The following is a 24,234-nucleotide window of genomic DNA, read 5'->3' on the forward strand; positions in this document are numbered from 1 at the left end:
TGCATTTAAACAAAAAAGGTTGACTTTAATTAAAATGCAATCACAGAAATGGTAGTCTACTGACCCCAGCAGGCCACCATCCTTGCTATGACATTATTTCATAGTGAGACACTAGTTATGGACTACCTAATGAATATTGATGAGGCAGGTCAGATTACAGCCTACTATGAGTCAGAATTTTGTGAACCGATTTATTAGTACATAAGTCGGTTTGCAAAATTCCTTCCCATTTGCAAAACGTCAGTGCGCTACCAGTTGCACTTTTTGTGAATGGAAATTTCGCACATCAACGACTAGATTCAAGGAATTCTGCAATTGAAGGGTTCTGACAGCTTGTGATCACAGTTGATCACCCCCTAGAATTAGCACAAAGGAGATAGAGAAAGGTTACCATTCATTGTAACTATAATATAGGCAGTCTTCCTAACAAGCCGCCTTCTGACTAAATGGGAGCAAACGCAAAAACGTGCCTAGGAACAAAGCTGTGTGTCATTATTCCAAGAGAGCAAAAGAATGATGGATTTAACCCAGATCTCTTGACTGGGGGTGAATGTTTTTATTTGTTCAGCATTCCGTCCTACAAGTGTGTGTCTTTTGCATTATTCCAAGAGAAGCAGTGCCAATGCCTCAGAGGGCAGAGCAACTGCACTGTCTGTGTCTTGATATTCTACCTCCCTGCCTTTCTGTGTATTCTCTGATTTAGTGGTCCTGGGCCCCATCCACCATTACTCTGTACTTTTCAAAGAGGTCTAGAGGTTTTTGTTTACATTGTATTTCGGTCACAATAGTAAAAGAGTACCCCTAACTCTTACCACAAGGCTAATTAGGAGGCTGCCTTGAAACTAAGATGTCAACGAATATGTACCAACCTTTACAGGTAGTTTGTTTAAGGATTGAATTATACATGTCAGGGAAAAAAGAACATGAACAATGACTATTAGTCTGGAGAAAAAAAATGTAAATGCATCTATAGCAAAATGAAAATGACAATAAAAATGCTGGCAAAATATAAATAAAATACTGCGATAGACACAAGAAACATATAATTCATTATACTTAGTTCTGGTGAACAACCCGCATAAGTGATGTATATCATTGGGACTTATGTAATGTTACATTTATAAGCAGCATATTTCATGCATGTTCAACAACAAAATTAAAATCTGAATCTTTAACACAAAAGTTATAAATTAAACTATGTAAGAAAGTGCATAAAACTCGAAGATCTTAGTCTGTCCAATGCATCCTAAAATATGTGCATGCGTATAAAATAAATGAAAATGTTTATTTAACAAACTCTGGTCATGAGCCAGAAAGATGCAGCGTTTTCAGACACAAAATAGGTGTGATGGGAGAAAGAACGTGAAAAATCTAATTTTGACTTACAGAGATTTCGCAGATCCAGTTGTTGGTGACAAGCCGTCCCTAGTTGGATCTTGTGATATTTGTATGGCTTCTTCCATAGCAGCAAGCAGACCATTGCCTCCTTCTCCTCTCAAAGCTGGGCCAAAACACTCGGGGCGACGTATAAGCAACCTCACCACAACATTGGCGTTCTCTTCCACACTCTCCCCTGGAATCATTGATGGAAAAGATGTGGTTAAGCCCCACTCATACAAGGTATTATACGAGATTAATTAAAAATTGGACAAACAATCCGTTTTCGAAATGATTTTGAGGATATGTCTATTGCGAAAATCAGAGAAAAATAGCTGCACAGATAGAGCTACAAATGAAGCAAACAGCATTTTATGACCCATAAGGTAAACTATCTCTTTCAGATGTAGGCTAATACTATTATAGGAATATGCCTATGAGTTTCCTAGTTCTTGTTATTGTCTCTGATTCTTACTGTGTGTTTGTGTGTGTGTGTCTGTGAGTGTGCGTGTATGTCCGTCTGTTTGGGCATGCATGTGCCTATCTGTGTGGGCCTGCCTGCTTGTGTGTGTTTGAATGGTGTATAGCTACTGAGAAGAGGTGACCCTAGTATAATCTATCCCACTGGGGCATTATTGCCAACATTTTACCTGCCCTACACATAATGTGACCATCATTTAGGGGCATTCATTGAGTCATTCTGGATATCTCGCACTATGAATTCTCAGAATGATGTTAAGGCTACCATAAGATAAGAAGAGCTCATCAATCAGACACTTTGGTCATTTATGGTGACATGTTAGTTATCATACACATAATAGGGGCCCATCCATGACATCCTTTGGTATTTATTACAACTTGCAGCTATTAGACACATAAAAGTAGTTCACCCATGACAAACTCGGGCCTTGGGTTGCCTTTCTTACTATCCGAGGCGTAATAGGGACTCATCCTTCATAAACTGTGAAAATTCTTAACAAAATACTGGTTATCCCTTGCCTGATCATGGCCATGACCCAATGGTGCATATTGTTGTCTTATAGTGGCCAGACATTCTGACTATAACTCTGACTATCTCTGGCAAATGGTTAAAACCTCTGCTGAATAATATACATCACTGGCAACACTTAATTTGAGTCATGAGCACCTGAAAACTTTCAGTGCTCCTTCCTTCATCTCTTTGTGTTTGCTTTGTTCGCCCTAAGTTCATGGGGTATGCCTAGACATGAGTCCCGTGTTCACTTTGGAACTGGATGCGAGCTAGCCTGGCTGGTGAGAGGTGTTACCCCGAAACCAGTCCCAGAATGCTTTTTTGCTATCCAGGGAGGACCTGTCCTGGCTGTTCGGGCTGGACTGTTCCCATGAGGCACAGGGTCAAGACTGATGATTTGCATGTGGCTGGGTCTGAACTGGGGTGGTGAAGTTAGCAGAAGAACGATAATGGACTTAACCTGATCGAATAGTGACTGTGTCTGAGTGCCTGAAAAGTTTCAGCGCTCCGTGAATCATCTTATTGTATTTGCGTTGTTTGCCCTAAGTTGGCAGTTTATGCTCAGACGTTGGTCCCTTGCTCACTTTGCCACTGGACTCAAGCTAGCCTGGCTGATGAGGGGTGTTACCCCGAAACCGGTCCCAGGATGCTTGTTCCCAGTGCTGGGAGAACCTGGACTGGCAATTCGGGCTGGACTGTTCCTATGATGCATGGTGTCAAGACGTATTTGCTTATGGCTGGGTCTGACTGGGGTGGTGAAGTGAGCAGAAGAACGATGGTGGATTTATCCTGAATCTAAAAAGTGACTGGGGGTGAGTGCCTGAAAAGTTTCAGTGCTCCGTCCATCATTTTCTTGTGTTTGCTTTGTTTGCCCTAAATTGGCAGGGTATGCCCAGACGTGGGTCCCTTGCTCACTTTGTCACTGGATTCAAGCTAGCCTGGCTGATGAGAGGTGTTACCCTGAAACTGCTCCCATGATGCTTGTTTCCAGGCCAGGTAGGACCTGGTCTGACAGTTCAGGCTGGATGGTTCCCATGAAGCACAGGGTCAAGACTGATTTGCATATGACTGGGTCTGAACTGGGGTGGTGAAGTTAGCAGAACGATAATGGACTTAACCCAGATCTAATAGTGACTGGGCGTGAGTGCCTGAAAAGTTTCAGCGCTCCATGAATCATCTTATTGTATTTGCTTTGTTTGCCCTAAGTGGGCAGTGTATGCTCAGACATTGGTCCCTTGCTCACTTTGCCACTGGATTCAAGCTAGCCTGGCTGATGAGGGGTTTTACCCTAAAACTGGTCTCAGAATACTTGTTTCCGGTCCAGGTAGGACCTGGCCTTGCAGTTAGTGCTAGACTGTTCCCATGCGGCACAGAGTGTACACTGATTTGCATATGGCTGGGTCTGCACTGGGGTGGTGAAGTGGGCAGAAGAACAATGATGGATTTAACCCAGATCTAATAGTGACTGGGGGCGAGTGCCTGAAAAGTTTCCATGCCCCGTCCATCACCTTATTATGTTTGAAGGTAGGGTCACCACAAATCTTTTTGGGGGACCGGCACTTATTTTTCCTCTTCAGACTTTCACAAACACAAAAGGGGAAAAGGAAGAGAAAAGGCAGAAAAACAGTGACAAAAAAAGACAGCAAGGATGAAAAAGAATCTGCAAGAGTGATGTAAAAGGTATAGAGATGAAAGCGGTACGAGGTGGAATCAAGACTACACACCCTTGGTATTCGGCACCCACCAATATTATGACACTGCAGCGGGCTTAAAAACATTGGGCCCAAAGCCCTTCTTGTTTTACAAATCAAGCACTGACCTGGGATCTGATGATAATCGGTGTTGGACTTGGGCCTTTTTGCAGCATTATCCCAGAACTTTTTGCTTTCCTCCTGTATTTTTTCTGACCTGTTGTTGGTTGTTTTATGACTCTGGGCACTTTTTCACTGCTGATCAGTGCTAAAGTGCATATGCTCCCTATTGTAAATTGTAAGTCAAGCCATGATTGGCTTGACTTATTTGTCAGAGCCTAGTACAGTGCACCATGTGTGCCCAGGGCCTGTAAATCAAATGCTGCGGCTGGGCTTGCAGCACTGGTTGTGCCACCCACAGAAGTAGGTTGTAAAGTATGGCTTAGGCCTGCCATTGCAGAGCTTGGGTGCGGTCTGGGACTGCCATGTCGACTTGGCAAGTGCACACACTTGCCAGTGTTAATGTTAATGTTAATTGATATTTATATAGCGCTAAATCACTGTCTGGTCTCTTAGCCCCTAAACCTTCCCTTTTTACATGTTAGTCACGCGAATGGTAGGCATAAGGTATCCCCATGGGCAGGGTGCATTGTATGTAAAAGGTAGGACATGCCCTGATGTGTGTGGCATGTCCTGAAAGTGAATTACTGCCAATTTCGTTTTTCACTATTGCAAGGCTACCTGTACCCATAGGGAAGCATGGGCAGTTTGATTATAACATCTTATAATCCTAACTGACCCAGGGAACAAGGTAGAAATTCGAGTTTACTATGCCTGCACTCTGAATGTTAAAATACATCTTTGAGGGTGATTTTTACATTCTGTGTTTGAAAATACAATTTTTAAAAAGTAGGTATTTTCTTGCCTAACCATCCAGTTGTCTCTGCTAGGTTTGTGTATTCCATATCTGGTTTGTGAGTGACAGGGGGCTGGAGAGGGCCTTAGCTCCAGCAGTCTGATGGGTCAGGTCTGGGCTGAATAGGACCTGCATTGAATGAAGAGTAGGGGGAACAGATTTCCTTTCACTGCCCTGAGCCCTCATAGAATAGAGTGTAGGGGGCGGATATTTCCTTTCAGCTACCTAGGCCAGGTCTGCTCTCAAACAATGCTGTCTCAACCTCCTGCCAGGAAGCTGCACCCAGGATGACAGAACTGGTTTTAACTAGGTACAGACACTCTCTGCCTTCATAGAACAAAGGATTGTGCAGTATAAATATTGGGGCCCAGACCCCAGAACTTTAGAACACTTCTGGGAAATCAAGAGGACTCTTTGCCAAGGAGAAGAAATCGGAGAAGCTGAAGGAGGAATACTGCCCCTGTGCTGTTTGCTGTCTGGGGTTGGCCTGCAGTGGTTACTTGTTTCCAAGGAAAGGAGAAAAGGATTTAGCTGTTTGCTTTGTCATCTTGGGGAAGATATCCAAGGGCTTGAACTGCGCTTGCCTCCTGTCTGGAGTCTCACAGACACAAAGACTTCACCCCCAGCTCCCCCTGAATTTCCTTGCTGGGAATTCTAACCCATAGAGATGTGCCTGCCGCAGCAATTGCAGTTGAATTGCAGTAATAGCATCCCACTGGCGCAGCTGTACGCCATAGCACCACAGACAAAGTGTGTTGCATCACCAGAGAAGCGTGGCACTGCCGCAGAGGACGACGTCGCATCACCGGAGAAGCGTGTTGCAGGGCCTGTCTCGGCTACAAAGATCATCGATTTCGCCGCATGGCTCTCGGGCGTGCACGCATTGCCGCCACATTGTTGCATCGCATCAAATACGCCGTTTTGTTGCATCTCACAGGATCATCGCATCGCATCTAGGCGCTATCTTATTACATTGCACCCGATCACAGTTAGAAACCGATGCATCACCTACTCTCCGGTAAGGAACCGACGCATCACCTCCCCTGCGCTGCAGTAAGAAACCGATGCATCACCTCCCCCAAAGCAAGGAACCAATGCATCACCTTCCCTGCGACCCTTTTGTTTGTTTTGCGTGATGCATCCAAGGTACTTTGAGAGTAAAGTGTCGCTTTTACCATCTACATTGAACTAAGCTATTTCTACCATATTAAAGTCATATTTTATTACAGTATTGTGGATTTTTGTCATTTGGCCTTGTGTTATGTCTAGTAAAGATGACTTATTTTTCTAAACTGGTGTGGTGTCCATTTGTAGTATTTTCATAGTATTACTGTATGTATTCACAAATGCTTTACACACTGCCTCTGAGATAAGCCTGTCTGCTCGTGCCAAGCTACTAAGGGGTGAGCAGGGGTTATTCAGGAGTGTATCCCCTTTCCCTGACTAGAAGCAAGAATCCCTAATTGGACAAATGTGTATACCATTGCCAACTAGAGACCCCCATTTCTAACAATGAGAAATAGGCATAAAAGGCAGAATCTTTACATGTGAGGCATCAGCACATTTGACTTTGTTTTAAAAATAAGACATTTTCTGGACCAAACCTGTATTTGTTAGTAACAAAAATATGGTACTTCTGCGAAAAATACTGTTCATTTTTCATGAAACCATAGAGAGAAATTAGACTACATAGGCACAATGAAAATGCAGTGTTTCATTGTGAAATTCTATTTTCAGAAACTGTCAAACTGGAGTTTCAGACAAAATGGTTGCATTTGTGAAAAGCATTTAAGATGTTATTCGAGGGATGATTAATGCTGTGACTGAGAGGCCTATTACTGTTTCTTGCTTCTTGGTACAAGAGTAAATTTATGAGTTATGTAATTTCATAACTGATTTGGAGGCATTATATCTTCTGTGTTAATGAAACTTTATATGACATTGTTACCAGTGCTGCCTGAAGCCTGAGTATGTAAGACAGGTGTAAACTGGCTTCTGTCTGATCACATAACATCCATATAATTGCCCTTATCATTTAGCTAATCGTTACAGGATACATGCTGTTTGTATGCAAAATGCCCAGAGGGTGCAGGTTACTGTTTGAAGACCACCTTCCGTATTTGAGGTTTGTGGCTAGTCAACATGCATACAGCTGTGTTTGCAGCTCCCTTCGCAAACGGAAGTATCATGTTAATTTGTTATGAATGACAACTTTTACAAAGCGGAGTGTTCTTTCTGTTTCAAGCCATATTGGCTCATTAATAGTCGTAGTGGTGTAACCTCCCCATATGTTCCAGGTTTCAATGTAAGGTGCAGCATTTGGTGCACTCCTAAGCACAGCCCCTCACAAATCCAGCAGCTGCCAGTGACAGCAAATAGCAGAGGTAAACAACGGATATGACGTGGAACAAGCAGCTCACTACAGTAGTTCACTTTACAGCCTTTTTGGGTGAGGAGAACTCATTGCGTTACTAAAGAGTTAATTGCAGCAATGCAATCATAAGCTCTCCAATACAGTACATGCTAACCCCCAGCCAAATATGTTGCTGTAGTGGGTCTACTACACGGTCTTTAAAAAGAAAAAGAACACATTTGTGATTTATATTAAAAATAAAGTTGTCATTTTTGGAAGGAGAGCCCTGGAGGAGAATACTATACTCTGGTGAACCAATAAAGGTATGATTTTTTTGTGAAAATTAAAAAAGAAATATTCAAATCAGTTAAAATAATATTATGGAACTGTTTCTGCAGATTAGCTGATGGTGCAAGTCAGAGCTCAAAGTGTGGCCCCTTTGACAAACCAAAAATGTGTGGTGTGTTAATATTCAAACAAACTACTATCAATGTTCATCAAATTTGTACTTTGACTTTCATAGCCGTTCCTAGCTATCTTACCTCCCATTACACTTTGCTCCTTTAGTTGTATATTTAACAATTCCTCTGTTTCATCACAATTGCAGGTTTCCATTGCCCAAATTATTGTTGTCAATGTAAAAATGTATGTGGCAAGCATTTTCTAACTCTTGATGAATACATTTGTATGCCTCAAAGTTCGAATGGAGGCATGAGATTTGAAATGAAAGACACATCTACATCAACAAAATTATGCTATTATGTATAATGGAGAGTGTGTTGAAGCTGAGGTAGGCAAATAAAATATCTTCAAAAACATATTTTAAAGCATAAGCAGAATCATAAACATTAGTCGCTCAAATCACTCTAAATGTATGTGTGCTAGATGGAGAACCCAAAATATATATGCATTAAAAAAATCTGAAATCTGAAAGTAGAGCCTCTAAGAAATCCGCTTCACTTGAATGACAACTGTTAAGTTACTTGCGTTTAGTAATGATCTTTCTGGTGAATACTCTACCTAACCCAAGATTCCTCACTTTTACAAATTCCCCCAGTTTCCAATCTGGAAAATTTCTCAACAATTGCGCTCACATGCCAATAAGTGATGCCATCGGACTTCGTGACTTTACGATTTAAGAGTCTGCAGTCTCCAAAAGCATCTTTGGACAGGCTAAAAGGCATTCCTCATCAAAAAAGTAAGAACCAACCTAAGTACCCACTATGGCGTAACAAAAGGGACAGGAGGGATAATATGCAAGCCCTTTCAAAAAGTGAATCATAACTGGTGACTTGAATGAAGAGGGATGATCTGGCAAACCTAGAAAGGCCACAAGGGCTTACAAATACCCTTTAAGATGTCGGTAAATCACCTTTAAGGTGTCGATGGGACCAGGCCACAAATCTTGCCAATGTCCAGAATAAACCATGATTGAGGATGGAGAGTCGGATGACATCTATTATTTTCTTCAGGGAGATTAAATCTTCTCAGGGGAAGTCACTTAAACCCCATGCATGAAGGAGTGAGTTTTAAAGGTTCTCATGCAGAATCCTGCTTTCTTGTTGGGAGAGCAGCTCATGCCAAAGAGTTAAATGAAGGGAGGAAAAGCTGCTTGGACTCATTAGGTCAGAGTACCAGAGCCTCCCCAGATCCGTGGTACCAGCTCCAGGCCCATTACGAGGCTTGAACTCAGCCCAGATCTTCCTTAGCTCTTTCAAGCATTCCTGCCTCTGCTGCTTCCTCTGTTTCCTTTGAAAAGCATCTCATGATAGGTGAAATGCATCTCCCAAGTAACCTTGAGGCAGAAACCCTTGAATGTAAAAAACTTGACAATGAGTGTTTTTGGAGGTAGTGAAAGATCTACCCTAGGCAATCTGCACTGGGCAAATAGGCCTTGAATATCTCCTGGTACAGATGCCAGTCGTGGTCGGCTAGATGGCACCTTCTGAACTCATCCTCCCTGGTGCTAAAATAGCCTTCCAAATGACTGACAATCAAGGAAATGCACCGAAGATCCAGCCAACACCACAGTATAAGAGATTTCTAGCATACTACATGTGACTTTAAAGCATTGTGTTTTATTCAGTACCATAAGGTGATCCTATTGCCCTTAAGGATTACCCTTGATGGAAGACATAATGAGCTTGATAGCCAATCAGATTACATGCAGTTCCAGAAGACTGACGGGGTGCCTCCGCTTCAAGAGAGACCCGAAGCTGCGGACCTCCTCCTGCTTCAAATGCCACCCCAAGTCAAGGGTAGGTGCATCCACGATCACTGTGAGCTCTGGATGGGGAAGGGAGAACGGTCTGCTATAAGTCAGTTTGGCATCCTTCATCTACAGTTGTTGGTCCCAATACACCTTGTATTATGCACAGATGTTATCAAGAAGCACCCCCCAGTGTTGAGCCCATTGAAAGCTGAAGTTTCACTGCAGAGACCACATGTGGCAATGGGAATGAGGCACCAGTAGAATGCACAATGGCAAAAGATCAAGAGGCCTCAGAACAGTTTGGACCAGAACACAGGACCAAGCCCAAAACATCAGGATCATATCTGAATGTCCCAGAGTCGTTACTGGGGCTAAACGACTTTGAACACCACCGTATCCGAAATGGCTGCTGTATGAAATTGAGACACTGGTTGAGGGGGGTGTAAGTCCTTCTCAAGCACAACCACAATCCTTGTCAGGGTGTACCACAAAAGTCACTCAATGAACCTCTGATTAAGCCTCTGGTAGCTTGGCACAAAAGCCGCCAGGCTTAACTTAGAGGCGCCGTGTTAAGAATTTATGCAGCGCACAAACAGTAATAAAGTGAAAACTCAACACAACAAAATTCCACAATTCCCAATCAGTACAACCAGAGATATGCAACTTTAAAGTTTTTGCAGGTATAGTGCCTAAAAGCTCAAAGTGCCACTCACAGTCATCTGGTCGGGCTGGACTGGGGGAAAACTCAAGCCGACTACGATGAAGTGCGGTCTGGATACAGGGACCAGGTTAGTCTCGCTGAAAAAGTTACTCTCTGAAAGTCTGTCGCGAAGGCAGACCTCAAGCAGCAGTACAGTTCTCTGGGGAATAAGGCAGGCTTCAAGCAGCAGGACAGTCCTCTGCGGGAACAAAGCAGTCCTTCTATAATGTCTACAGGACCAGGAGATTACTGAAGAGTTGGTCTAAAGGTCTAATAATTATGCCTGGTTCCAGTTTTGAAGTAGGAGAAACCTTTAGGCTCTGCCCCCATCTGGTTCTGAACATTTCCTCCCTTTCTGTTCTGAGGCTTCAAGTGGTTTAGGGTAACAATAGGCTGGTGTCAAGTTCATTTGTGCGTGTGCAGGACGCAACTCTTTGAAATGTGAGTGGGACAGAGTAGAGCTTCGCACCACCTATCCTGGCAGGATGGCCCACCGTACCAAGTCCCACTTCCCTTTTGTCTCACTATCTGTGAGAAATATACAAAGTCCAACTGCAAACTATTCACAGTCATGTGACCCAGAACACAGGCTGAAAACACCAAACGGTTAGTACAAGAAAATGAAAACGTTCTAAAAATGCCGTCTTCAGAATTGTGATTTAACATCCGATTTTAACATTAAGAGGATTTCAAATTACAATTCTTGTGAGACCAAACATGACATTTCTACCTGATCCCAATCAAAAGTTACCATTTATTAAATACAATAAGGTAACCCAATGTTATCCTATGGGAGAGGTAGGCCTAACAGAAGCAAATAACTAACTTGCGAGTTTTTGACTACCAAGACATGTAAAACTTAAAAACACGTCCTACCTTTACAATATAGTACACCTTGCCCTACAGGCTGTTTAGGGGTGATTTATATGTATTAAAAAGGAAGGTTTAGACCTTGTAAAAAAGTTATTTTCTGAGATCGAATTTGCAGTTTAAAACTGCATTCAGGCTGCAATGGCTGACCTGAAACCTGTTTTGAAAGGGTTACTTAAGTGGGAGACACCATCAGTGCTGCAGGCCCACTAGTAGAATTTAATTTATAGGCCCTGGGCCCACGTAGTTTCATTTTATTAGGGACTTATAAATAAATAAATGTGCCAATTTATGAAAGGCAATTTTACCATGTTTAAAGGAGAATGCACAAACACTTTAGCACTGGTTAGCAGTGGTGAAGTGCACACATTACTAATGCCAACAAAAACAAAATTCAGAAAAACAGGAGGGGTGAAGTCAAAATGTTTGGGGAGAGCCTGAAGAGAGGGCCAAGTCCAACAGCTCCTATAAAGGAAACCCTATGTGCTGGCCAACAGTAGTGCTCTTTCTTTGCGAACACTATGGAAGGCAGGAGCAAGATGGTCATCCAAAGGCAGTCCGTGACTGATTGTGACAATCTGACTTCAACAGCCAGTAACTGAAGTAAGGGAATACGTGCACTCATGACATGCGAAAAAGCACTAGTGTCATCACCGTAAACACCCGGGGGCTGAGGTGAGGTCAATGAGCTGGAGGGAGAATTGAACATTTTCTTTCCCTACTGTAAAGCAGTGGAACAGCAGGATGCATACATGAAAATACATGTCCTGCAAGTCCAAGAACACTATCCAGTCACAGGGATCTAGGGCAGAGTGAACCAGGGGCAGATTTAGCATCTTGAAATTGTCCTTCCAACGGAAAGAGATCAAGAACCGAAGCTCCAAAATCGGCCTAAGCCCACCATTCATTTTGGCCACCAAGAAGTAACAAGAATAACCCCCGTTGTCCCTCTTCTTCTCTGGGACTCTCACTAGTGACCCTTTGTCCGGCAATGACTGAACCTCTTTGACAAGGATAGAGGAATATTCTGCTGAGCACAGAGTTAATCAATCAATCAGGGAATTATAAGCGCGCCCTTCACCCTGATGGTCTCAAGGCGCTGGGGGGGTACGCAGCTCCGTTTAGCCGAAGAGCCAGGTCTTGAGGGTCTTCCTGAAGGCGTTCAGGGAGGGGGCGAGTCTGATGTCTACCGGTAGCTTGTTCCAGGTCATGGCTGCAATGTGGGAGGACGATCTCCCGCCTGCTTTGGCTCTGTGGATGAGCAGGGTTTCGGCCACAGCGAGGTTGGACGATTGTAGGTTTCTTTTTGGTGCTAGGAAATTTATTCTTTTGTTGAGGTACTTGGGTCCTTTGTTGTGTAGGCATTTGTAGGCGTGGGTGAGGATTTGAAGGTGACTCTCTTCTCCAAAGGGAGCCAGTGGAGTCTCTGCAGGTATTTGCTGATGTGTTTGTGCTGGGGGATGCGGAGAACGAGTCTGGCGGCGGTGTTCTGCATGATCTGGAGTTTGCGGAGTAGGGACTTGTTGATGCTGGCATAGAATGCATTGCCATAGTCCAGTCTGCTGATGATGAGTGCGTGGGTGACTGTCTTCCTTGACTCGGTGGGGATCCATTTGAAAATATTGAACAGGATGCGGAGGGTGTTGAAGCAGCCGGAGGTGACTGCATTGACCTGTCGATTCATGGTGAGTGATGAGTCGACTACGATACCGAGGTTTTTGACGTGGTCTGAGGGGCTGGGGGAGTTTCTGAGGACGGTGGACCACCAGGTGTTGTCCCATGCTGAAGGGGTGGTACCGAGGATGAGGACTTCTGCCTTCCCCCCGTTGAGTTTTAGGCAGCTGTTGGTCATCCAGATTGCAACTTCTTGCATTCCTTTCTGGAAGCTGAGTTTTGCGGTCAGGGGGTCTCTGGTGTGGGAGAGAATGAGCTGGGTGTCGTCGGCGTAGGACACAATGTTGAGGCCGTGTTGTTGGACGATGGCTGCGAGGGGGGGCCATGTATATGTTGAAGAGGGTCGGGCTCAGTGATGATCCCTGTGGGACTCCGCAGGTGACTTCCATGGGGACAGAGAAACTGAAGAGTGGGTGGATAGAAAGAGATGGGTATAACATTGACTGACAATCTAAGGGACCTATTGGTCTGAGGTAACCGCAAGCTAGTTTGGCAGGTAATAGTGGCTGCAGGTGATTCCCAAGGGTGGAATTAAAGCAGATATGCAGTGGCATGGGAAGATGAAGATGATGACTAGCTTTGTTGATGGTGGCCCAGCCACCGCACCCAAAAAAGGCTGGGAATATCCCTTGAGCGTCCAATATTGTTGATGGGACTGACAGGCTGGAGAGAGCGAGCCTAAGATTCAGGCCGTGGCACAACTACAATTTAATCTCTCCTAAGCTGAATCTTCTTTGTAAAGAAATGGCCTTGAACCATTAAGGGATACATCCATTAGAGGTACCTGCTCGTGCCTGTCTGATGAACCACTAGCGTACATGAAGGTGTGGTGACGAATCACCACACAATTGCTTATGGTATGACCTACACAGTCTGTAGTGTCAAGCCCACCCCAGCCAACTAAATTTATTTTTCCATTGCTTGTCTGTCATGGATTGCTAGTGCAAATGAGTTTTTAACCTCTTCAGGGAAGGTGGGCAAGATCTTGCTTGCCATATGCCAGTATCTATTAGTGTAGCTGTATAACAGGCAGACCACATACAGAGATTTCACTACCAAACTTGCAAAAGAGAATACCATATTCCCAAGTGCATCAATGCACTTTAATTCCTTGTCTTGCAAGACAGTAGTAATGGCACTAAGGTTGACTTTCAGGCTAAAGCCTGCAATACAAGACTTTCCGATATTAGGTGACAAAGGGAGAAGGCTGGCAGGCCTCTGGTGACTAGTGAAGGGAAGACCAGCCAGTGGCACCAAAACAAGGCTTGGAGCATGCCGCAGTCAGGGTGTCTATCAAGGCCTTACTTAAACGGCTAAAGCACAAGTATCAAATTTGTATTCTAATTAGTCTTACCTTCCACAATTTGGGAACTGCCATTACACCTCCGATGCTGTCCAACTTACTACGACATATAGGAGGTGTTTTCTTTACTGGCCCCAAATGAAGAGTCCAATTTGATCTCTGGCAAAGTGTCAATACCACTAGTATTTTGGAGGACTAAATATAGTCCCAAGAACAGTGTAGTAAGGGGGCAACAAATTGTCGGTTTCCTCCTCATTACCCTATCATGTGAAATATTCTGCACTTGCTAAATGGGAAATAAGTTAGAGCTGAAGGAGGCCTTAGTAAATTCTAAGTCAAGATGTATTTGAAATCAACTCCAATATTAGTGTTGGATCCAAAACCATCGCAGTCCCAGCCAGATCTAGTGTTGCCTCTGGCAACAGGAGGAGGTCTTACAGGGTCCGTCTGCACTGAGGCAGAAACGGCAGGCTAATGTTTTACTGCGGGCGCCGATAGATCCATAGGACTAGAAGGCACTCCAGGGTGTCTCGGACTCAGCTGGAAAAGCTGCAGCATTGACTCCTTGAAGCCCTTTACCTGCGGCAAAACCTAGGATGGTCCACAAAATTTCAGGGAGCACGGGGCTGATGTTGGATAGCTAGAGATCTCTTCTTGAAGTCTTCAACTTAAACGAGGACCTATAATGGGACTTCAAACAGGTCCCTCACTTGGAGCATGCTGGTTTTTTGTGTTTGCTAATGCACAACTTTGTCTCTCGCTCCCTAATGGCCTTTGAATGCTTCAGGAGGCATTTGTTGCATGATTTTAAATTATGTTTGATCTAAGACAATTAATTCAGGCACTCTGTTCATCACCACCACCTTTTCTGAATCATTTTGTCCACCATAAGCGTGGAAGGGTATACTCAGATGTGAGTCCCTTGCTCATTGCACCATCAGGATTCAAGCAAGCCGGGCCGACGACGCCTGAAATGGCAGAAACCGGTCCCCGGAAGCTTGTTTCCTTCCCAGTACAAGAATTGGCTTGGTAGTTTGGTTTGCCCTGTTCCCATCATGCACTGGGACAGGAACAGACTAATTTGCATATAGCCAAGTTCTGAGCTGGGATGGTGCAGTGAGCTAAAAAACGGTGATGGATCAAGCCCTGATCTTTGGACTGGGTAAGAGTGGTCTGCTTAATTCAGGCACTCTGTTCATCACCACCACCTTTTCTGAATCATTTTGTCCACCATAAGCGTGGAAGGGTATACTCAGATGTGAGTCCCTTGCTCATTGCACCATCAGGATTCAAGCAAGCCGGGCCGACGACACCTGAAATGGCAGAAACCGGTCCCCGGAAGCTTGTTTCCTTCCCAGTACAAGAATTGGCTTGGTAGTTTGGTTTGCCCTGTTCCCATCATGCACTGGGACAGGAACAGACTAATTTGCATATAGCCAAGTTCTGAGCTGGGATGGTGCAGTGAGCTAAAAAACGGTGATGGATCAAGCCCTGATCTTTGGACTGGGTAAGAGTGGTCTGCTTAATTCAGGCACTCTGTTCATCACCACCACCTTTTCTGAATCATTTTGTCCACCATAAGCGTGGAAGGGTCTACTCAGATGTGAGTCCCTTGCTCATTGCACCATCAGGATTCAAGCAAGCCGGGCCGACGACGCCTGAAATGGCAGAAACCGGTCCCCGGAAGCTTGTTTCCTTCCCAGTACAAGAATTGGCTTGGTAGTTTGGTTTGCCCTGTTCCCATCATGCACTGGGACAGGAACAGACTAATTTGCATATAGCCAAGTTCTGAGCTGGGATGGTGCAGTGAGCTAAAAAACGGTGATGGATCAAGCCCTGATCTTTGGACTGGGTAAGAGTGGTCTGCTTAATTCAGGCACTCTGTTCATCACCACCACCTTTTCTGAATCATTTTGTCCACCATAAGCGTGGAAGGGTATACTCAGATGTGAGTCCCTTGCTCATTGCACCATCAGGATTCAAGCAAGCCGGGCAGACGATGCCTGAAATGGCAGAAACCGGTCCCCGGAAGCTTGTTTCCTTCCCAGTACAAGAATTGGCTTGGTAGTTTGGTTTGCCCTGTTCCCATCATGGACTGGGACAGGAACAGACTAATTTGCATATAGCCAAGTTCTGAGCTGGGATGGTGCAGTGAGCTAAAAAACGGTGATGGATCAAGCCCTGATCTTTGGACTGGGTAAGAGTGGTCTGCTTAATTCAGGCACTCTGTTCATCACCACCACCTTTTCTGAATCATTTTGTCCACCATAAGCGTGGAAGGGTATACTCAGATGTGAGTCCCTTGCTCATTGCACCATCAGGATTCAAGCAAGCCGGGCCGACGACGCCTGAAATGGCAGAAACCGGTCCCCGGAAGCTTGTTTCCTTCCCAGTACAAGAATTGGCTTGGTAGTTTGGTTTGCCCTGTTCCCATCATGCACTGGGACAGGAACAGACTAATTTGCATATAGCCAAGTTCTGAGCTGGGATGGTGCAGTGAGCTAAAAAACGGTGATGGATCAAGCCCTGATCTTTGGACTGGGTAAGAGTGGTCTGCTTAATTCAGGCACTCTGTTCATCACCACCACCTTTTCTGAATCATTTTGTCCACCATAAGCGTGGAAGGGTATACTCAGATGTGAGTCCCTTGCTCATTGCACCATCAGGATTCAAGCAAGCCGGGCCGACGACGCCTGAAATGGCAGAAACCGGTCCCCGGAATATGTTTCCTTCCCAGTACAAGAATTGGCTTGGTAGTTTGGTTTGCCCTGTTCCCTTCATGCACTGGGACAGGAACAGACTAATTTGCATATAACCAAGTTCTGAGCTGGGATGGTGCAGTGAGCTAAAAAACGGTGATGGATCAAGCCCTGATCTTTGGACTGGGTAAGAGTGGTCTGCTTAATTCAGGCACTCTGTTCATCACCACCACCTTTTCTGAATCATTTTGTCCACCATAAGCGTGGAAGGGTATACTCAGATGGGAGTCCCTTGCTCATTGCACCATCAGGATTCAAGCAAGCCGGGCCGACGACGCCTGAAATGGCAGAAACCGGTCCCCGGAAGCTTGTTTCCTTCCCAGTACAAGAATTGGCTTGGTAGTTTGGTTTGCCCTGTTCCCATCATGCACTGGGACAGGAACAGACTAATTTGCATATAGCCAAGTTCTGAGCTGGGATGGTGCAGTGAGCTAAAAAACGGTGATGGATCAAGCCCTGATCTTTGGACTGGGTAAGAGTGGTCTGCTTAATTCAGGCACTCTGTTCATCACCACCACCTTTTCTGAATCATTTTGTCCACCATAAGCATGGAAGGGTATACTCAGATGTGAGTCCCTTGCTCATTGCACCATCAGGATTCAAGCAAGCCAGGCCGACGACGCCTGAAATGGCAGAAACCGGTCCCCGGAAGCTTGTTTCCTTCCCAGTACACGAATTGGCTTGGTAGTTTGGTTTGCCCTGTTCCCATCATGCACTGGGACAGGAACAGACTAATTTGCATATAGCCAAGTTCTGAGCTGGGATGGTGCAGTGAGCTAAAAAACGGTGATGGATCAAGCCCTGATCTTTGGACAGGGTAAGAGTGGTCTGCTTAATTCAGGCACTCTGTTCATCACCACCACCTTTTCTGAATCATTTTGTCCACCATAAGCGTGGAAGGGTATACTCAGATGTGAGTCCCTTGCTCATTGCACCATCAGGATTCAAGCAAGCCGGGCCGACGACGCCTGAAATGTCAGAAACCGGTCCCCGGAAGCTTGTTTCCTTCCCAGTACAAGAATTGGCTTGGTAGTTTGGTTTGCCCTGTTCCCATCATGCACTGGGACAGGAACAGACTAATTTGCATATAGCCAAGTTCTGAGCTGGGATGGTGCAGTGAGCTAAAAAACGGTGATGGATCAAGCCCTGATCTTTGGACTGGGTAAGAATGGTCTGCTTAATTCAGGCACTCTGTTCATCACCACCACCTTTTCTGAATCTAAGACAACAAAGGCAGATGTTATCCGGGTGTTTATTGCATATCTGACATATGCTATGGGCAGGTGTGGCACAGTTAGAAGCCTGTCGTTTTCGGGGGAGACATCCCTAGCTCACTGTCATAGAAAAAACTGTTTTGGAAGTAGATAAAGAATTGACAAAGTTTGGGTGCAAACTTCAAATCTACGTTGAAGAGCATGGATAAAAAGGACATGATGTCACTGTGCGTGGGCAGCACCCAGATACAGGTCTGTGATGTCACTTCCGGAGGCAGGGTAAAGCTGCCAGAATCCATGGTGCCACCTACTGACGCGCAGGGCCAATTGCTGGAAAGAGATTGTTGGATCCAGTATGGCACCTGGGAGGAATTCATATGGTAAATAATCTACTTTTGGAAGTATCCATCTTGCAATCCGAGTAGGTGTTAAGGCATCAACCTTTCGCAATTTCTTAATGATCGTTCAAAGTTTTTGAAACATCAAAATATTTGCATCCTTATCACTCCTAGTATGGAATAGGGTTTAAGATTATGTTTAATGAATAGGACGCATAGAAGAACTGCTTTGTGGAACACATTGGTTTTAATCATGGCTTTTGGGACCAGATACTTCAACACTCATCCTTGAAAACCATAGCTCAGTGAGCCTTACCCACTTACCTAAGAGAGTCCCATGCTATCGCTCCACTCAATCAAGCTCTGATCTGTGACGGAAACCACAGATTAGTTTGGAAAGTAACCCAGGACTACTGAATGTGATTCAGTACCTTAAGAATGGCAGACTGTATGCCATGTAAATGACAACAAAGATGCAGGGGACACCAAGAACTCCACAAGGGAGGATACCTAACATTCAGTGCTCCAAAAACAAAAAAAGATCTGCATTAGGAAGAAGACCCCCCCAGCTGTCCCGCTCTCCTGCAAGACATGTGGGAGTAGTCAAAACTTCAATGGAGGTTGTATTGGGTAAGTACAATACAACATAATTATTACAGTTGCAATAAATTATGAATCTACAGCCAAAGTTGTGTTTCACACAGCAATCACATCTCAAATTACATCACTGATGACATCATCCACAGAATCTCTGATGCACCCACTCACCCCCAGTATTGTTGTATAGCTCCTATATATCCTTATATCGTGTTAAGTTAGCATAGGTACATTTGAGATTTAAACGCCATTTTTCCTTTCTTGCAACTTCTGCACACGACCCTTAATTGTTGACTTAGCTTTCAACCTAGTGGTTTGCCGTGGTGTATGTGAGAATAATATGTTATTGCTCTGATATCAGTTTTGTTTAATAAACCATGTCTGCACGGAGAGTGCTGAAGTTTCAGGAGCAACACGATATGGAATTGTTATGAGGTCTGATCTCCACGCCTTCATAGTCATAACACAAGTGCAGCCTTTGCCAACTTGGGCTTGAGGCGGGATTGATATTGCTTTGCACGAGAATTGCTAACACACTTGATGCGGTGCACATGCAGAGAGAGCTGGTGTATGCTGATGTGATTCCTTCATGCTAGGACACTAAGGTATGGGCCCGCCCTAAAACAACCCAAAGAGACCTTCTTAGATAATAATATAATATATGTGTTAGGGAGGGTGAGATATAAGTGTTGTTAACTCTTATTCATTACAGCATGTTAACATGCTGTCACCATTCGCTTTTTATGTCTTAGTAACTATGCTGATAATTTTGCTACTGATAATAAGTATACTTGTATTATCAAAGATACTGCGCCTGAGAAGACGGCATTAGTAAATAAACATTTCAAATGCACATGTGTCTTCTTTACTCCATGTTCTGGTTTGTAATGATAATATAACGAAAGAGTGTTCATGAGTCCCACGTACCCTGAGGTACTGTAAGTTCATGTTCTGGTTTGTCTAAACATTGGGTGTTTGATATGTCCAATGAGACACTGTAGCTAGCTCGGTAAGGGGTGAGTTGGTTGCTAAGGTAAGTTTTGGGACATCCTAATTTGCCGAGGTTCCACTCCTCTGTGCACAGTTCTGTGTGAGTACAGAAACCCTGCAACATGGCGCCCAACGGTTTCGGTGGTCTTATATCATGACACTCGAGTAGTTTATCGTTCATGCCTTAACCCCTTCACGTCCGTTTCCGGAAAACGGGGTGTCGGTGAAACCTACCTATTTTTTGAAGTAGGTCTTTATTCAAGCTTGATTCTTTCTTAAACGGTTTCTTTGAATTACTACCCAGTTGTGCTACAAAGTATTCTTTGTGTTTTCTTATTTCCAATACTGTAATGGCGGCAGCGGTGGCTATTGCGCAGCATAGTCGCGTAGCGGTACGCAACCATCTTCAGACGTACAAACAAACTTTCCACAGCATTAACATCCCAATCATCAGAACGAATGTTTTGTTTCACCACATCCCCCACTTTCCTCTTCACATTCTACACACAGATTAAAAAGAGACTTGACTTTGGTTAACATCACAGCGTGGCCTGTTCTGGATGGAATCGCGTGGGATGCAGTTCGTTTTCAGATTCATGGTCCAACGGAAGTCGTTAATGTCCCTAATGTACTAAGAGTTAATATGGGGGATGTGGTGAAACAAAACATTCGTTCTGATGATTGGGATGTTAATGCTGTGGAAAGTTTGTTTTCAGATTTGAAATATTATGCTGCTTTTGATGCTGAGGATTTATATTTAGAATCTGCTAATTATGGTGAATTGTTCTGTTACCAACATTATGGCAATCACTTCTTACACAAGACATCTTCCCGAAGGGATGCGGTTAATTTTACTCAGTGGGAACATTGCCCAGCACCAACACAAGGGAGTTCAGAAACGTTTCTTAAAAAGTATACTTATTTCACTGACTTTAATCAGTCCAATCCCGAGTCCTTTTATTTTAAATTTCACAAACAGCCACTGTCCAAGGTTCGACTTACAAATACAAAATTGTTATATTCAAAGGCCTTCCTGGATCAATTAGTTACTGGAGGGTATGAGTTATGGAAGGATACCATAGACCTTAAATCAGTTTGGGGCTCAAAGGCCTGGCAGGTACAAGGCACTGAGGCTTTGCACCGTGCATGTCTCATCCCAAATCATATGTGGTTTTTAAATGAAACCATTTCCCAGACCACGTGCTTTGGATTGGCTACATCTAAAAGGTTAAACACCCCGTCTTTCCCGGAGTTGGAGGAATATGAGAATTGGAGTAATTTTACTAAATTGTCCATTAGAGATGTACAGGCTCTGCTTCTGAATTCCTCCTTTGACATTTCCAGTATGACTCCCAAGGGTTGGCTGCTTTGGCACCGTAGTGCTGATTCTTGCCAAAAAAGATTTTTAAATATAACTGACGGGTTTAAGACTGTTAGATCTGATCCCCGTTTTGATTTGAGTCATACTGTCACCTCTTACTCTGTTGGCAAGTTGTGTCAAGCTTGGCTGAAACATTCAACTTTACCTGCGGTTAAGTATCACCTTTCCAAACTGAATGCAGACGTGGATTTGAATGATTTCATTAAGGGCCCAGCTAGTGGCAGGTCGAAAAGGTGGTTATATGGTGTTTACAATGAAATTTGGAAACTCTCACAGATTGAGGCTGCTTCACGCCTTAGGGCTATTGATCAGGCAAATCTTGAGAAAGTGCTTGCAGTGGTTGACAATAGCATTAACGTGCTTTCCTCTAGAATTTACACATTAGATAATATTGTGTCGTCTGTTGTTGATATTGTACATGATGAAGTATCTGTATTATACCATGGTCAAAATCAATTACGCTCAATCATGCAGTTTGCATGGACACTTCAGACTCTGAAAATGGGTAAAGTTCCCTGGGGATACATGAACGTTTCTTCTTTATTTGCACCGTTTAATTTGACAGACAAACAACGCTTGCTTTCAATGCGTGATGCTTCCTTTTCTATGCTACATATTGAAAGGTTAGAATCTTTACCTTTTTCTGTGGCAGAATCCACCGCTGCTACGTGGCTTATCCACGGTTTAATAACACTGCCTTTTGCCTTATATAAGTTTTCAAATTGTATGAAATATGTGCCAATAGGTCGTTTTGAACCCTTAGGTAGCGGTTTTCTTCATGAGGTCTGGTCACTCCCATACACATACAGATGTTTCAAGGATGACCAAGAGGTTTATCTAACAGGGGATGAGTGTACTGAGACGCCAGATCATTCTTTAATGTGCAGACACATACAGTTACACGGTTCATGTAACAAGGACCGCCCGAATATGGCTTGCGTTTTACAGGGCACGCCAGTTCCTGCTATCATCCCCACGTTTAAATTGTTAGAGAATGGTAGTTATTTAATGCTCAATAATGAAAACTGTTGTGGTTTAATTAGAGGTATAGCTTTCATAGTAACAGTTAGTGAGCGAGTTATTTGCTGCAGAAATGTTCTTTATCCTCCCACACGTGAACATAGGGAGTCTTCCATTTGGCCACAGATACCGACCTTGGGAGCAGAATTCAGCGGCATGGCTAGAATAAGAGCTCTATTGTCCCAGAAAGAGGTGGCCTTGAGCTCGGCCCGTGAAACTTTCGTGCTTCACATTGCTAACACCCGCACGGAGGTTCAGGCTCTTTTAAACACTGATTTGCCCTTGCATTTCGGAGCCATGGTCCGTTCTATCTTTAACGCATCCTCCACAACGGGCCTAGCACATTTTTTTAAAGTTGTTAGCGGTGGTCTCGTGACTTCCTTTGAGAAGATTTTTGGAGTCATCCCTGCTTTCTTCCATTCTATTTTTTCATCCTTATTTGGAGGGTTCCCGTTTTTACTTGCTTTAGCGGCTGGCGCTTTGGTGGTTTTCTGCCTTTTTAAATATGGATGCCCTTCCTGTGCAAGTCCACGCACAGCTACTACTGACGCGGTTTCGCAACCGCATGCTTGATTATTATGGCACACTGCCGTTGGCGACTCTAAGCACGGCTTTTGGATTATCTTTTCGGTTCTCCTATTTCACCTGTGTCCAGCCTGTATTTCGCTGCCTGACCTGTGATTTCCTTTGGGCCATTGATTTGTGTCTCTGCGGACCAATATCTGCTGACGTCGATTTTGATCAACTGATGAGTCCTATCATTGCTCACGAGTTGGTTTGTTCTGACGAAGGGATTATGGCCTTGGCGGTGGCACATGGACTAATGGGTCCCTGGGATGTGTTGTCGGCAGCGCAAAGTTTCTTGGAACGAAGTTTTCTTGAAAACCCACCGAGCTGTCCTCTGATGGTTATAGAGGATGCGGTGCTGGAAGATCACGTATGTTCCTTTCATCTTTTAAATTGGATGGCTGAACTGTTTTCGGATGAGGACAGTGACTTCCTCCTGGAGGCTGTTGCAGCTTACTTTTCATATACAGTCTTATCATAGACACTGCCTCAAATTGACATGCTGATTGATAGCATTTCCTTGATTTTATTGACTTTTGGTCAAGACATTTTATTTTTTGCTTGCCTATTGGCTTGAGCCACATTATACTTGTGGGCTATTTTTTAGCATTAGTTTTTATAATTGAAATTTTATTCATGCTCTTTTATAAATGGATTCTGCTCTCATGTGATGGCACTTCTGTTATCTTATTTAGTCCGTTCTCGGATCATGGGGGGGTGTTGTATAGCTCCTATATATCCTTATATCGTGTTAAGTTAGCATAGGTACATTTGAGATTTAAACGCCATTTTTCCTTTCTTGCAACTTCTGCACACGACCCTTAATTGTTGACTTAGCTTTCAACCTAGTGGTTTGCCGTGGTGTATGTGAGAATAATATGTTATTGCTCTGATATCAGTTTTGTTTAATAAACCATGTCTGCACGGAGAGTGCTGAAGTTTCAGGAGCAACACGATATGGAATTGTTATGAGGTCTGATCTCCACGCCTTCATAGTCATAACACAAGTGCAGCCTTTGCCAACTTGGGCTTGAGGCGGGATTGATATTGCTTTGCACGAGAATTGCTAACACACTTGATGCGGTGCACATGCAGAGAGAGCTGGTGTATGCTGATGTGATTCCTTCATGCTAGGACACTAAGGTATGGGCCCGCCCTAAAACAACCCAAAGAGACCTTCTTAGATAATAATATAATATATGTGTTAGGGAGGGTGAGATATAAGTGTTGTTAACTCTTATTCATTACAGCATGTTAACATGCTGTCACCATTCGCTTTTT

General features: G+C 44.0%; 1 protein-coding gene across 1 annotated transcript in view; it reads right to left on the minus strand.

Moving 5' to 3' along the window:
- RYR2 (ryanodine receptor 2) overlaps positions 1-24,234 on the minus strand; it is a 3,071,198-nt gene that overhangs the window by 1,760,488 nt on the left and 1,286,476 nt on the right. The window contains exon 42 of the mRNA XM_078648003.1: positions 1,387-1,573. Within this exon, the coding sequence (XP_078504129.1) occupies positions 1,387-1,573 (187 nt within the window). The remainder of the gene's footprint in view (positions 1-1,386; positions 1,574-24,234) is intronic.

Source organism: Lissotriton helveticus, chromosome 6 (assembly GCF_964261635.1).
Source record: "Lissotriton helveticus chromosome 6, aLisHel1.1, whole genome shotgun sequence".
NCBI classification, from domain to species: Eukaryota; Metazoa; Chordata; class Amphibia; order Caudata; family Salamandridae; genus Lissotriton; species Lissotriton helveticus.